This window comes from Acanthaster planci, linkage group LG16 (genome assembly GCF_054643075.1).
Source record: "Acanthaster planci isolate LZ-2023a linkage group LG16, COTS_SCS, whole genome shotgun sequence".
Taxonomy (NCBI): Eukaryota; Metazoa; Echinodermata; class Asteroidea; order Valvatida; family Acanthasteridae; genus Acanthaster; species Acanthaster planci.
This window is the reverse complement of record NC_141792.1, coordinates 11,057,645-11,073,732: the sequence shown is the minus strand read 5'-3', so window position 1 is coordinate 11,073,732 and position 16,088 is coordinate 11,057,645. Positions and strand designations below refer to the sequence as shown.

General features: G+C 45.9%; 1 protein-coding gene across 1 annotated transcript; it reads right to left on the bottom strand.

The window, feature by feature from the left end:
- Positions 1-1,371: 1,371 nt before the first annotated feature.
- On the bottom strand, positions 1,372-6,319 carry LOC110979202 (uncharacterized). Its single transcript, XM_022234803.2, has 4 exons — positions 5,312-6,319; positions 4,810-4,905; positions 3,619-3,706; positions 1,372-3,343 (listed from the first exon to the last, which is right to left on the bottom strand). Exons 1-4 carry the CDS (start codon positions 5,357-5,359, stop codon positions 2,280-2,282), a joined length of 1,296 nt encoding a protein of 431 aa, XP_022090495.1. The 5' UTR covers positions 5,360-6,319; the 3' UTR covers positions 1,372-2,279.
- Between the last annotated feature and the right edge of the window lie 9,769 nt (positions 6,320-16,088).

Below are 16,088 nucleotides of genomic sequence, written 5' to 3'. Positions count from 1 at the left end.
TCATTTGTCACCACGAAAGTTGAAACACGCTACAATGTTGCAGTTAATTAACTGTATAGAACCGCGGTATGATCGAGTGAAACGGGAAGACACTATGGTTAAATGGTAAGAAACTGCAGCAAATATTTAGAAGTTTGTCTGAAAATTCAATACAATGTTAATGTACTTTGGGAAGTGAATCAAAACCTTGCCTTCTCTTGTAAATCTGCGATCTGTTCTTTCGTTTTCCCATAGAAAGGCCCTTATCAAGGTCACATTTTGGGCTGAATGGGGAGGATTCTACTGTTTCTACCTCGTGTTCTCAGCTGGCACCCTTAGCCTGCTTTTTTGTCCGTCTTAATACATCGTAAAAACGCGTCCCACCGCAAGTTACGTCACGCCCCAACCGAAGAACCCCCTTTTTCATGTACAATGTCTCAACTGTACTACTGGTCGGTCCCCCGAGGCATGTATGGGGTTTCAGGCGAATCCATGGGTGTGAATGGAGGCACAGCTTCCCATGCTTTGCAAAAAAAAAATGCCCTCACTGTCCATCACTCCCAATGGTTGATCTCTTGACCAAACCATCGTCTTGTTCCTGGGGTAAATGTGTGGTTATTGTCTCGGGAATATAGGAGACGGGAAATTCTCCAGACACGCACGTGAGGCGGGAGGGGGGGGTCGGTATAGCAGCGAACGCTGTTTGTCCCCTCCCACGCGTTGCGCAATGCCACGGGTTGCCAGGGGCGCTCAAGTGGAGAGAGGTGACTTCTTAACATTTTTGGCGCCTTCCCATCTGAAAAGAGCGCGCCGGCGGGATTGTCAGATCTTAGGATAGTCAATGGGGCCAAATCGTGCAGACGATCCTATGCACAATAAGTGTGCAAGCCCTGGTGTAGGTCTTTTTTGGGGGGGGGAGTCTAGGGTCGCTGGGTGTTCCAACTATTTACAGTATCTTTCGTTGAAAGTCGGCTCCTACGCATATTGAAAAAAACACATCAGCACACTTACAATAAAAAATCAGTTTTTTTTCTTCTCTATCCCCTTTCATCAGCGTGGTTTGTCACCTACCCCCCATTAGAAACCAGTTTCCACCTCGATAAACTCCAACCAGCATGCAAGTTTCCATTTTCTATTCATTTTTATCCAACGAACTCAACAATCTCCAATTAAACCGATTCAGAATACCTGTTATCTTTCATTGCCCGAACTGAGGAAGTCCCAAGAAACCAACTAAATTTCCACACACACACAGCCACCAACAACTACACGACAAAAACAACAAACAAAACGAAAAAACACACATACAAACAAACAAACAAACAAACAACCCAATACCCCAACCAACAAACAAACCAACCAACCCAAAAGCTACAGCCGTCATGCAAAGAGTTTCACTCGCAGGTATATTTATTTTGTGTTTTCATTCAAAACAATACGAAAATATATCTCAGAAATCGTACAAAAAAATCCCATTTATCTCAGCACGTGGTGAATACCAAGGGAGGTGAATACTTTGGTAACCATGCAGACAAAAACAAATCACCATCAAACATTTCTCACCACAATCTTGAATATCTTGAATAACTTTCAAATTACCGTTTGATTTTTGGAATTTTCTGGAAGCACAACACATAACATAAAAACTCTATACTATATACATATTGTAAAGAACGTTTCGACTTGCATAGCCTTTTTATGCCTTAGAAATTCGAGTGGCTCAGCTTTCTCGAGTGAAAAAATAAATTACTGCTATGTACAACTCAAGAAAAGCACAGCCAAGAAAATTTCACATCGCTCATTCAAGTACATGAAAACTATTTTGCATAGAACATTTTGAACAATACCCCTGTAAAGCAAGGTGGTACAGAGGCATCTCAGGCATGTTTTAGAGTTACGGTTCGTGTTGAGTGCAGGATCAAATGGTTTCGTCTATCGTCAGCGTCCAGCAAATACATGTGCGTGTACACCCAGAGCATGGAATGCAGAATACACTATTATATTGTGGAATAGATTACAGTCTTGTTCATTTTGCATTGGAATATAGACCTGATTTTTTGAATAATGGAATGACAGTTACTGGAGTACAAAAACATGGAATACGGTGGATTACTTCGCAAGGAATGCTTCTCCTTCTTTAAAGCCAAGGAAAACTTAGGAAAAGGAAAAAAAGGCGGGAAAATCTGTATAAACTGCCAATCAAGCTTCACAACAAGCCTTCACACTGTCATACATGCGATTTTTTTTTCTGTTTCGAAGTATTACACCAAGTGTTCTTTCAGTTCAGTTCTTGGTGGTTATTACCAAGGCCTCCACATTGAGTCCTGCTCGGCCGGAGGCGGGACATTGGCGTTGATGGGTCGCAAGACTGTGCTCCGCGAATTTGGGTTGACCTCCTGGCTGTGGGTGTTCTCGGCGAGCTGCAGGTGAGAGGTCTGGTAGACAGTACATGGCGCTGGGAGTGTGACCAGGGTCGGCGTGGCTTGGACCATGATAGGGGCTAGATTTCCGGCCACCGGGCTGCTGGCGGAGCCCCGGGCGTCTCCGTTGGTGACCGGGGAAGGGGCCGGGGACAGCACGGCCGAGTTTGGGTGGGACGGCACAAAGCACGTCTGGGGAGACTCCCTGGCGATGGTGTGCTGGTACACCTGGGCGCTGCTGGCGGGGTTGGACGGTGGGGAACTCACCGAGGAGGTCGGACTCGACATAGGAGATGGAGTGGTGCTGCCACTGTGCGACGAAGCTGGGGGTGAGAGTAGGGGCGTGCTCTGGGCGTAGACGGGGATGAAGTGACTGGGGAGCTGGCCACCGGGTAGGGCTTGGGAGGGCAGAACTACCGTGATCTCCCCAGACGGTAGGGTTCCTGGTACCCCGATGGGGATACCCGAGATCACCCGGGCTACACTGTTACTGTCCGTCTTGAGACCCGCGGGGTGGACTTGGCTAGGGACATTCACTGCAACGGCTTGAGGAAGAGACTGCGGGCTGGTCGAGCAAGGCACAGCAACCTGGAGAGGCTGTTGTTGCTGTTGAGCCTGCTGTTGATGCTGATGCAATGACTGCACAACTGTGGTGGGGACTGCGGCAGCTTGGGAGATGGTGGCCGCAGGGGCGTAAGTCACGTGTTGCTGCTGCTGTTGTTGCTGCTGTGATACCTGAGTTGGAGGCTGCTGCTGCTGCTTCGGCTGACCAGCTGCACCTTGCTGCTGGGTACTGCAGCAGTTGGCCAGGTGACCTATCAGGTTGGTGTGTACTTCCACGTTGGATTCAGACGAGCTGTTCAGGAACCTAGACACCTCATTGATGCATTCACTGTACCCAAGACGATAGCGGTTCAGCAGGTTGGGGTCATTGTTAATGGCAGCTGTGGAGAAAAAAAGAAAGAAATAAATTTAAATGGTGAAGGAGACATAGGGCATGGGAAAGATCTCTCAACTACTGACACTGCAAGTATGCATTTCTAGCAATACAATACTTCTGCCACCACCTTCATAATAAAAACTGAATTAATATTGGAATGTCAAAAAGGACATTTTCCAGTCGCCTCTTTTAATTTGTCTGTTCATCTGAATTTTAGTAAAGCTTCCATGCAATTCCAGTGGGTGTAAGTATTACTGGTTTCACAGCAATTAGTCTTACCAGACATCTGTTGTCTTTGCATGTTGCGAAGGTATTTCACAGTCATCTCCAAGATGTCTGCCTTCTCCAATTTGGAGTGGCGGGAACTCTGCAAGGGTAGACAAAACAGGACAAAGAAACATGAGTCAACAGCCAAGGTATGCGTATGCAAAGCGCGCCTGTGAGTATGACCGGTCGATGGGCACAGGTCGATCGTGCCCAGAAAAAAAAACGGCTTCGGAATTGATTCGAAACACGCGCCAAAGGCAAGATACGCCGATAAACGCACCTGTCACGGGCCAGTAAGTGTTTACCCGTGCGTTGAAAAGAGGGTACCCCATCAATTACCTGGATGAGGCAGCCCGGGTCCTATATGCGGTACAACAGGTGCATTTGACTGACTTGACAAACCAAAGTGAAGTGGGGGAAATGCATCAGTTCTAAACCACCGTGGGACCCAAACTGGAGCTGCCTTTCTCTCTCTGACTCTGCGTGGGGCTTCGGCTGTGCGGGTAGCGTAGACAGCACAGCCGCACTAGAGGTCGTGGGAGCTTTGCTGACTCCAGCGGCCACCGTCCCACGGGGCTCCAATTTCACTAAGCTGTCGTCACGTCTGAAATCATCTTTTCTTCTCGCTCTCTCTCTCTTTCGTAATTTTTGGCGGGGAACTCGGCCAGGGTCTTGAAAGACACAAAGTGGGCCCTCGTGGCAAAAAAACAGCTTGGGCATGTATCGACTACACGTACGTACAGGCTGGTGCCCGGGGTGGGGTGGGGGTGGGGGGGTTAATGACACGAGTAAATAGACATAAGTCACAGGGCGCGCGAGATGGGGGAAGTTTGTTTGTTGAAGGAGTGACGTCTTGAGACAGGTTGAAAAATGGCGATGGAGACAATACAAAAATTGGGCGCGAAAAATAAAAAACGCCAGAACGGTACACGTGAACAGGTGTCTAACTCTAAAAAACGATGTTTTGATTAGTAATAGTATCACAATTGATCAGATTTTCTCCATAAGAATTGCAATTTCCAAGAACATTCTCAATACTACAAATTGACAATCACCACTGACTAGTCGCGTTTAGTACGTAACATAGCATGATGCACACGACCGGAAAACAGAACTCAAATCACACACAGCACCGTTTATTTTCAATTCTAACCTTTAGAGAAAGCAGGGAAGGGGGGGGTGGTTATATGAAGATAGACTTACATCTTTGTTGGTGGCTTCCAGGATGAGTGTCTTGAGCTGGCCCAGGCTGTCGTTGATACGAGCCCGACGCCTCTTCTCCATGAGAGGCTTTGATGACTGAGAATAGAGAAGAAAAAACACACGGTTAATGTTTTTTCCAGATCGATAGTGTATAAAAACCATGTAAAGCCTTCAGGTTCGGCAAAAGTAGTTTCGACCATGTTAAAATTTGGCAAGCCAAAAAACCTAACAGTTGACACACCGGCATGGCAGGTTAAATAAACAAATCGAACATACTGTCATGACAAGAATCCGAACATATTTCTACCATTTCTCAATTTAAAAAAATCGTTAACCAGTGCACAAAAGGCGACGAAATTCCAATACACGGTTTCTAAAGTCAGATGTCATTCTCTACGTTTGTGTTACGTAGTTGCAAACACGAACTTGAAGGGAAAATGTCCAGAGGTAACATTGTCCTCAGAGAAAAGCTACAAAAACCTAACAAATAGGAGATAGCTACCTTTCGTCCTTCGTGCATCTTTGGCTTGTTAGACGTATCTATCGGCATCCTGTCTCAAGTCACAAAGACAGATGGAACAGAAGAGGGAGGAATTCCAACAGAGAATAAAAAAATCCTGGGAGTGGAGCGTGTCGCGTGTACGTGTGTCGAAGCACAGGACGATATGGTGACTAAATATTTTCCGTGTCGTAAGGGGTATTTCAAGTTATATGTGAAAAGATTTGCGCTCCAAATGCCTTCACACTGCGCTTTGGCTAACTTCTTGGCCGCACGTCCCTATTCAACGTCTCGTCATTCACGCACGCCTTGCAGTCTGTGTGAACATTCCATAACACGGGTTCCCACAAGTGAATTCCGGGACATTCCGCCAATCGGCGGCGTGCTGATAAAAATTCAGTCACTCACCGAGCGGCCGCGAGTGTGCCGGAAATAGCGGGCGCTCATTGGCCGGCGGCGGCCGACCGCGCACACGCGATTGGATTAAGACGGTGGTGACAGCACTCATGGGCGGAGCCTAAGGGTTTGCGGTGCTGTTCATCGGTATGCGATGCCGGTTGTTCTCGGTGAACCACACGTGCCGACTCCATTGTTGCGGCCCGACGTCGAGCGTGCCCAGAGTGTGGGAAAACCCCGCCCCTCGAGCCCGACGACGACTCAGCTAATTGTAAACAGGCAGTCAAAGGTAAACAGTGATCGTAGATAACGTTCCCAGTGGTGTACTGTTGCTAGCCACGGGGTCGCGATCCGCCGAGACTGATGCTGCGAGCCCTGGCTACCCCGTACGTGCGTGCGGGACTTACCGGTTAACTCGTCCAGTGTCACGAGACAGGGTACACGCGGATCACGCCGAACCACCAGTGCGTGTCCGCGGTAAACATTATCCCACGCTTCGGTACAATAGGACCTGCCCTATCGGAATGCACTCCCCCAACAACCACAAGAAATATCTCTTCTCATCCGAAGCCCACAGTCTGTCTGTTACCACCATTCATTAATGAATTTTCTGCACTTAATCTGGAGGAGCCGGCGAAACTGAGTAGCTGCAACTCTCCAATTAAAAAAAAAAATCAGTGAACGAAAGCATTGGCAAGATGCGTCATTTCAGGGATACCTCTTTATCATGCGGTTTCTTTGTATTTCGCAATCTAGTCATTTATAGGTGGTATTTACGAGGTGTTTACTGATGATATTTTAGGGGCCTGCCTTATCACGGTACCGAACCATGGGAAAGGCAAACAAAGAAGCGATTTGGTGAGCTCACCTGTGGTCGAAACAAATCTTTGCCGAGTTCCCTTATCTGAATATTGGTACAAAGAGGTCTCGTCACTCACGCTATTTTTTGTATTTTTTAAAATTCACGGCCAGGTATACAGTAACATTCTTGACACTATGAGAATTGCGCTGTTTGACTAGACCGATTCTGTGGATTTTATCGTCTCCAGCGAATCGAGCGAATGAAATGCAAAACGACATAACTGTTTCCCCGCAGTGTTTGCAACATGCCCAGCCGATCCATGATGTTTTTTTCTCGAACATTTCAAATATACCATCGGTTGCAAGTCGACAAGTTGTCTTTCACAACATTGTAGTATCCCTAACCTTGCGAAGTAATTACTTTTGTTCCTTACAAAATGTCACATTCATTTACAATGAGAATTATCTGCAAATAGAACCGAAAAATTGGGCAGATTTTTCAAAACTGTTGCCCACTTGAAGCCTGTACTCTTTTCGACTTCATTTAATGTTTTTGTCATGTTCATTCATTTCCACTTTAAACAACCCTGGGGTCAAAATCAAAATCTACCGACATAGGCCTATCCCATAAAATGTACGAAATTAACATCTTTTAAAAAACAAATCATCAGTAGAATTGCAGATTCCACGTATGGCAAACACGAGAGGGCGGGGGAGGAGAGATAAGGAGGGAAAGAGAGAGGGAGAAAAAAAAAAAGAAATCAGCACTGATTAAATAAACGGGCACTCCGCAGTTTAAATAACACCTGTTAGGTGAGACTATCGGAATTTTCCCACGGTCTGTTCCCCACGCGGACCCAGCCGGGTACTTGAGAGTCAAAAAGTTCCCACTTGATTTCGCACGTGCCTGGTTGGTGCACCCACTCAACGCCTGGGCTCCTTATCGCGCCGCGTCCCCGTATTCTCCGCACTATCGATTGGCGACCGATAAGACATTTTCTGGTCACTGCAGGGTGCTTGTCACTATGTAGCGAGTGTCACAATGCTGGTGAAAAAACCCAAAAGATGACAGGGGTGTGTGTGCATGTGACATATCCAGCGATATACATGTACATGTACATCATTTGTACTTGCTTTTGCTTTTACAGTGCTAAGGACATAATTTACTAACAGGTGTTTTGTTAGAGACCTATCAAACCTCTTGCCGTAGACGGTAGGGCGGACATTCAGCGAACGAATTTCGCTGCTCTACAGTTGATGAACTCACCTTCAGCGTGAACGTGTCATCGTTGGGTTATAGTTTTTCATGGTCATTCATGTTTTAACAGCCAAATGTACCAGCAAGAGACACCTATCGATCCGATAATTTTTTTCCCACATACCCTTTCCACAAACTATGGCTTTTGAGTCAAAAGTCTTGCGGTGCACCGTTAGTAAATGCATTATAAACAAGGCTGATACCCCTGTCAGATTAGCAACACAGCCTGTTCGATCAAGGGACAAAAATCGCGTGATTAGACCCATAAGATCTGATTGGACAATCTTTAATTGCAATGCGTCTGTCAGTGTCATTTTCATGTGAACATAAACAAGTCACGGTCCATCCAAATTGGAGGAATTTTGAGAAGGTCCCTCAGACAGTGGTATCATCCAATAATCATCGAAAACGTGAGGGTCTTTTGAGACACAGTTCTGTTTTTACGCCTGAAATCTCTTTACCTAGGCCTTCACTCCTACAGCGTAAACTTTTTCCACCATCATGGATGACCACAAGAGGGCGCTGTCCCAGTCATGCGCTCACGAGCTTTACAGCCATGGACGTCATAAAGAAGTGATTCGCGATATTCTTCCATTGATTGAAGCCACCGGTGGCCATCTTACCATGCCGAATACAAATGTTGTGTCGGCTTTCGTGCCATTGTAGCTTTCTGTTGCCGCGAAAGATTCGGCTAATAATGGCAAGCAAGACGTTGAGTTTCCTTTGAATTCGGCTCGGTAAGATGGCCACCACTGGCTTCCATGACCTATGCTGGCTGATGGCGTCCGTGATTACGGCCCGTAAAAGGACAGTGATCTTGGTAGATATTGCTTTACAGACTGCTTGGTAAGCACAGCAGCTCAAAATTATGCTTGAGCTGCTTGATGTACACCGGAGTGTTTAAAGAAAAAGTGCCTTGAAAGTTCAGCTTACCGTCGTGTCAAATATCCCAGGCAGTTACAATTTTTAATCAGTAAGTTGAACCTTTTGTGGAGGAGGAGCGAGAGTGGATGAGGAGATAGGAGGTTAGTTAATGTGGTGAAGATTGTATTGTCTGGGTGCTTTCTTGGAGTTGCTGACCACTAGAGGTCAATATGCCCGTCACTGATGATATCACGTGTCAGGGGTACCTGTGGTGTGATTGACGAGATCAGGATGGTGAAGAATCACAAGAGAAGAGAGATCAAAGTGGTGAACTCTGGAAATAGGAAAATGCTGCCTGTTTGAGAGGCTGCCCCTTTTCTCTCAGGGGCTTCTTCTCAGAGGTCACGGTGGTGATGCACGCAGGTTACACTAATGAGGAGGAGAAGAAGCCCTGCATAGGCCATCTGAGCCAATCCCACACTTCCAGCCACTGCTGCATTTACGCATGCGTGGGACCGTGAATCTGACAGCCGACGCAGGCATGCGCATCCACGTGCGCGTGGTCTGTTTACTGGTTGTTGTTTATGAAAATTCATAGTTTGACATAATTGTGGGGGTGTTGCCTTTCCACGCTTCTTGGCCTCAGTCATGCGTCGAATGGCCGGCCCTTTTGTTCGGAAAATGCTGTCTTTACCCTTTTCTTTGTCGGAAATTCCTAAAAATAAAAAAAAAAGCCGGGCGAAACTTGAGAGCGTATTTCGCAAACTGATGGGGACTCTCCTAGTCCGTGAACTTTGCTTTTCATTTTAAAACTAATTACCTTATCGCATGCCACTTTTGGCAGGTAGGAAGCAGGCAAGCAAGCACGTTTCTGAGACGAAAAAGTGATGTCACAGTCAATAACTATGACTGAAGTGAACGGGCATCGCCAATTATCGGTCGCCGGAGTGTCAACCCATGACGTAATCATCATAGAGTGCGGGCTTTGTGCTTGTCGACCCCCCTGCTTTTTGTTTGTTTACTTCTTACCTTTGTATTGCCCGTGTTGCCCCTAAAATATGATCGTTTGTAATGTTTCATGTACATTTTTTTTCTCGGTCCCGCACGTCGTTCAAGCTTTGTTTGGCCCGCAATCACTGCCTGACAATCACAGGGGGGCCCCACGTACAGCGTGTGCCGCGATGTGGGTGATGACCCCCAAAAATGCGCGGCCATCAACTTGAAACCCAGTCTGCCTCCCACTCACGAGTTTCTGAGGGTCCTGGTTGCGATAAAGAAGGGAGCCACGCAGAACGAGACCGAGGGAAACGGACAAGCGTACGGTTCCCACGGTACGGGGTGTCCGTGGTATCCGGCAGGCGCGCTGGTGTCGCGTCGCTCTTCGCGGAATCTACACAGCCCAGTATGCATACATATCCGGGTGCACCTCAGGTAGGCCCCAGACAAAGACATTCCTCTCGCAAAAAAAAACCAATAAACAAAGTGACTTAATCGTCACCTCCAGTTTAGTCCTACCATGGTGGTACTTCTAACTCTATGGTCCTGCACACTCTATACTGACTATTAACAAAGTGCGTCGCAAAGTTTGGAAAACCACGATGGTTGCCTGGCAATCTTCTTCATGTTGTTTTCTAAGAAAAACTGGACGACCATTACCTGTGTTACTCCAAGTCTTTGAGGTCGCTCCAGAATTTGTAAGAGTTTCTTCTCATAGCCGTAGGCGCAATTACTTGGGTGTTATCTCGCAAAACGGCAGCCGTCAATTTCAGAAAAGACATCGTTAATCTTCATGTTTCCACTCCACCGCAAAGGCCTACCCACTGATTTTCCGGTGGCTGTTATTTGTGTATCTTGGAGCATTATTAGAAAAGCCAAACACGCTGCACCATGTGGCCGCATGATTGTGATAGATTTGTGGGAAACATGGTGTTATATTTACACCCATACACCACACGGTGCTAGATTGACACCGCATTTAGTTTGCATGTTGAGGTACAGAATCGGTATTGTGATGCATATGGCTTTTCAGTAATCATTCAGATTCATGATAAAAAACCTCAGGACGTAATCTTATTTCAGAGGATGACAGGAAATTTGAGCGTTCATGCGGCTTGGAAATCCTTAGCTCTGTCATAATACTTGTGCTATAGGCATGTAACAGCGTTCTGCCTGAGGAAGAAATTCAGCAGTCTAGAAAATATCCTAATAATGGGGCTGGGATGAGTGAGAACTTGGAGGAATTGGCTTTCGTATTTTCCAAGCGGAAATGAGTTCTATCAGATCAGAGATTGGTGAGGATCTTGTTGCACATGAAGACGACTTGCGGGGTGACAGTAACTGCTGATGCAGAGACCAGTCATGAATTATCTTTGAAAGGAAGCCATAAGAGCAACGTGACGAGGATTGTTGGCGCAAAAACCTGAACCACGGCCCTAAGTTTACAAGTTTCCCCCTTTGAAATTACGGCTAGGTAAATGGAATGAGCTAAATAAAGATCCCCAACATCACTACGCATCACTTCACATTTTGACTGGTGTTCTGTATTTTTTCCTCATTCCTGTGCTTAACTTCTTCGTAATGTTACCTGCCTGTTTCTTTCTCTTTTTCTTATTCATTATTAATCCACAGATCGCGTTGAATTTCCAGGGTTGAAGCGCAGGCGCCACAAATGCCTTCTTGGTGCTAAATCAGTCATGGTATCAAAATAATTGGACGAAAATTATGACATTTCAGTATTCCCTCAACACTTTTTACGATCTCACCCATCCCCCCTCCAAAGGGGGGGGGGGCTGTTATTCTTGGTCTCTTGCCGGGGCTCTTAAATCACCGGGTCCAGGGTTGAGTGGCCCAGGGTCGAACGTCACGTCAGGTCCCGTGCAAAATGTTGCCGCGGTGCCTACCCGGCGGTTATGACAAGCCACGGGACCGCGGATCAAACCGCCTGGGACCGACCTGAGGAAACTTTCCCACGCTCTGAACAAACTCCAGTGGCATACTGCCAAGTCTGCTGATAGGTGACAAGACCAAAAAAGTGTTTTTTTTTTCTTTAACGACGCATTTGGCACGTGCTAGTCTGGGGACAGCGAGCGCGCCAAAAATCACGAGTCACGCACAAAAAAGTCTTCTTTGAGTTGTTTACATGTAGGCCCTACCTGTGGTTTTGTGAGGGAACCAGTGACGAGCAACTTTTTTTCCCATTTGCTGGCTTCCTTATGTACCGTGAACTCTCCCTGCACGAGAAAGATAACAATTTTTTTTGACTCAAGACAACAAACGGGACATGTCGGTACACGAACGTGTAATCTCAGCTCACACATTTTTGACAAATGTCACGTCTTGGTATTATTTTGCTAGAAAATGTTGATCGGAGCGTTGGTAATGACCCCGACAAGTTTCATCATCTCTAACATGAATGAGGCCTACTTCGCCAGCCAGAGTCAAAGATGTGCTCATAACTGTTGCGTGAAATCTAACTTTCATCGTAATTACTTTATTTAGAAACCAGAAATAAACAAAACTTCCACAGATATCCAGACTAGCCTAAAATCCGACTATATATAAGTTTGTAGCTTCTCAAGAGCTTGTTCGATGTTATTTGTACTACCTTGTCTCAACTGAATATCCGGACAACTAGGACTGTTTGAAGAAAGATCTCGGCGGGATCCCATTGGTAGAAATTACATGTGAAACTTAAGTGTGAGTCTCGATTCTGTCCTCACGTCATCACACAACACACAGCACAACCCACGTCGCAGACAGCCCCCCACAGTTACCCGGGAAATTGAATTAACGACTGCGGCACGCGCACGCGCGCACCAAATTCCCCCAATCACGCATCTCTGGGTTGTTACACATGTAGTACGCATGTACGGTCGCCTTTCTGTGGGAGTGAGACGTTCCCGCGCTTTTTACCAAGGATTTCTTGGACTCGCATGTGGTGGGAATCCCAACTGCTAGTGCACAGATCCCGGGTGTAGTTGCTCACCTCGCTGGTGTTCCCAGTGTGGGGTCGAGGACGGTGTCTAATTGCCGTGGGATTTTTCTCGATGAAGCGTTTCTCGCGGGATTCTCTGGGATGAACGGTCGCCTGAAATAATACGGAGAGTACTTAGTTGCTCCTTTAAAAAAGGGGAGAGTACCAGTTTGTTTGTTGTTCATACTTGGTGATGGGGATGTTCTCTTGATTTACATCACCCACTGTTTATTTGTTCTTGCTCTTAGTTTCTCTGTCATTTACTGAATGTCTTGAATGGATCCTGTAACTAAGCAGAGAAAAGCATTTCAACAGAAAGCACTATTTCACTATTTTTATGACTTAAAAGGCTCCTCTGTAGTCAGTGGTCGGGAGCTAAGTCTGTTTAGAGTAACCCCGTCACCCCCCCTGCATCAAGAAGTCCATCAGTGCTGATGTTTATTGGGCCACTTTGTACAAACAACAATAGTCCCTATTTTCATAAACAAGAAGAAATCCCGGGGAGCAAGTGGTTTATAATAAATATCGGGATCATGTCAGGCGTCCTACTCTGCTGTCACCTCAAGGGCTGGGACCAGTGCAGCAGTTCTTACTCGAAGACAGACAGGATCCCCATCAGAAGTTTGGGTGGGAATTTTTATAAGCCCCATTTTTCTTTAAATATAAAAACAAAACGGTGAAAGTGAGCTGCTCGGAACTGCTGAAACGCCTAATGACTGAAACTGACTAAAAAAACCTGACCCAAGGCTAGGTGAAATTAGCCTAAATGTCATTCCGACGAAAAAAATTGTAGAAACTTTTTAGGCACGTTGATCACCTTTCACATAACTTAACGCAACAACGTAAAAACCATTATTGCTAAACAGAGACCCCCATTTATTTTCCTTGCGTGTAACCTGATGTTATGAAATACATTTTAATAAACTACATATATGGTCGATTCACTACGTAATCGAAAATAGAATTGTCTGTTTGCTGGACTGATTTCTAAACCCGGGTCACACTTTCGTATCAGCGTATATAGCCGACCTGTAGTTTTTCGTCTGCGTCTAGATCGCAGATTCGAAAATAAATTTTATCCAAATGAGCAGGACCAGGGGCTGCATGCACAATCTTCAACTATTCTATGCAACAGACCATGACTGACTGTAGTCAGTGCGTTCGAGCTTTGTAACTCAGTGCACTGATTTGTCGAGCTTTGTAACTCAGTGCATTGATTTGTCGAGCTTTGTAACTCAGTGCATTGATTTGTCGAGCTTTGTAACTCAGTGCACTGATTTGTCGAGCTTTGTAACTCAGTGCATTGATTTGTCGAGCTTTGTAACTCAGTGCATTGATTTGTCGAGCTGTGTGACTCAGTACACTGATTTGTCGAGCTTTGTATTGTAACTCAGTGCACTGATTTGTCGGGCTTTGTAAAACACTGATTTGATAAGGCAATTGTTACCGTTCTTCTTTCAAACTTTCATCAAATACAAACTGCCTTTGGTCTAATACTCAAGCTTATACTCAAAATGAACCTAGATGTTGAGAAATTCCTCATATCACTGTTTTCAGGTAGAGTACCTATCGCCTGAGATCTGTGGAGACCAAGTTTTTCTGTTGTTTGAACTAAATGGCCAACATCAGCTGAGCATGGCCCTTTGGGGGCTCCGTAGCTGAGTGCTCCCTCTCAAAAATGTGGCCCCTGGGGTGTCCCTCTTAAATTGGACCCTTGTTTCAACACTGGAAATAACATAGGCCTACCATGGGCCTACTCCCAATTCTATCGTTCGGCTCGTTTTATATTTCACTTTGCATTTAGTGCAGTTTTAGTGCTTCTTCCTTGACGAGCCTACAGAACCACGAAGGCCAAATACTTTCGGGTTTTCCCATCACAGGGTCCGTGGGAATTCCGTGAACTTAGCGAGAACGAATCGCCCAAGGCCATTCATCTGAGAAAGGGCAGTAGAGAAAAGGGGCTCAGGGGACACCGTGGATAGGCGCGAGCCGCGCGGAATCTGTTTGCCATCTGGGTGTGTTCCACCATCACAAGGCAAAGATCTGCTTCCATGACCAGCAGGTATCTCATTTATTGCCCAGGGTCCGTGACTGCTCGGGCCCCTCGCGAGCCACGCGTACCTCCCGTGGCGGATGTTGTTTGTCCCCCCCCCGTGCGTTCGAGGCTGTTTTTTCCCTCCTAATCACGCATGAAATCTGTTTACCCTCTAACCCAGTGTTTCCTTTTTTTGCTGGCGCTTTCCCCGTCGCGTTCGAGAACACTCGAGGGTTAGATTTTAATTGTTTAATCAACGGGAGCTGATTGGTGTTGAAGCGGCCGATGTGAAATAAACGATTGCGTGACTTCTTGGAGCAGAAATAGTATCTAATGAAACTCGTCATGCAGTCATCATCGGTAGGCAGACTAGAGCAGGGCGATTTTAAAGAGATCGCACTGATACGGAGATGTAACAATGTTTCGAGATTTATAATCTGTCTACTGACTCATCCTGTGAGGTTGGGTTATAAAACAAACGTTACATCTCCACCAAGCTTTCAACTGACGTGGGAACGCATTGAATTTGTGAAAAAAACATTGAATAACACCGGATTATTATCATTGAAGATACTACACGATATTTGTTTATATTCGTAGGCTCAGTGTGTAAATCATTGGGCGGTTGAATTCCTGGGGTTCTAGATATAAATACCCGCCATGATGGTCGATTCCAGTCAGCTTTGGAGCGAATGCCCCTCAACTCGAATCCCCGTCCGATGAAACAGGTGGATCATTTCTCGCTGCAGACCATACACAAACTGGCAAACGTTACACTAAAGTGCAATTCAGTTAGTTGTAAACATCGGGTCCAGTCTCCGCCTGTAATGACCACAATTTGACGGTTTCAACTTGCTTCCCAAGCACTATCGGTCCCCGGCCAGAAAATTTGGGAAAAAAACACTCTCTATCGTATCTTATTCTCCTCTCAATCTCTCTCGAAGTGGCTTTTTTTCGGAGTTTATCAATCGCTGAATTCCGCCATTTGATATGACCGCCGGCCCTAATTAAATATCCCCTGTAACCTTACCGCTAGATTTTCCTCTTGGAGCGCCTTTTCAAGCCGAAGAGTTGGTTCCTTCGCACGCAGACAAATTGGAAACAATTTCCGTCGTTTTAGGGAATTCATAGGCGGTATCGTCTGAAGTCTCAACCCCCCGTGGCTTCAAAATTGCAGTCCCATCTCGTAATGCACACAGAGTCGCAGGAAATAATACTGATAATGACAAGCCGTTTGTGGGATGGAACTATCGGAAGTTGTACAAATCAACTTTCAAGTTCAATTTCTACCAAACAAATATTGGATTTCATCTGCTAAAGTGATAAAGTCGTGAATGATATTTTGACTTCAAGTTTAAAAAGGAATCATATGGTTGAATTCCGTTACTCCTTCGACAAAATGTGAATACCCGACAGAGGACAAGCATTTAATGTCACCAACAGCTCCACAGAC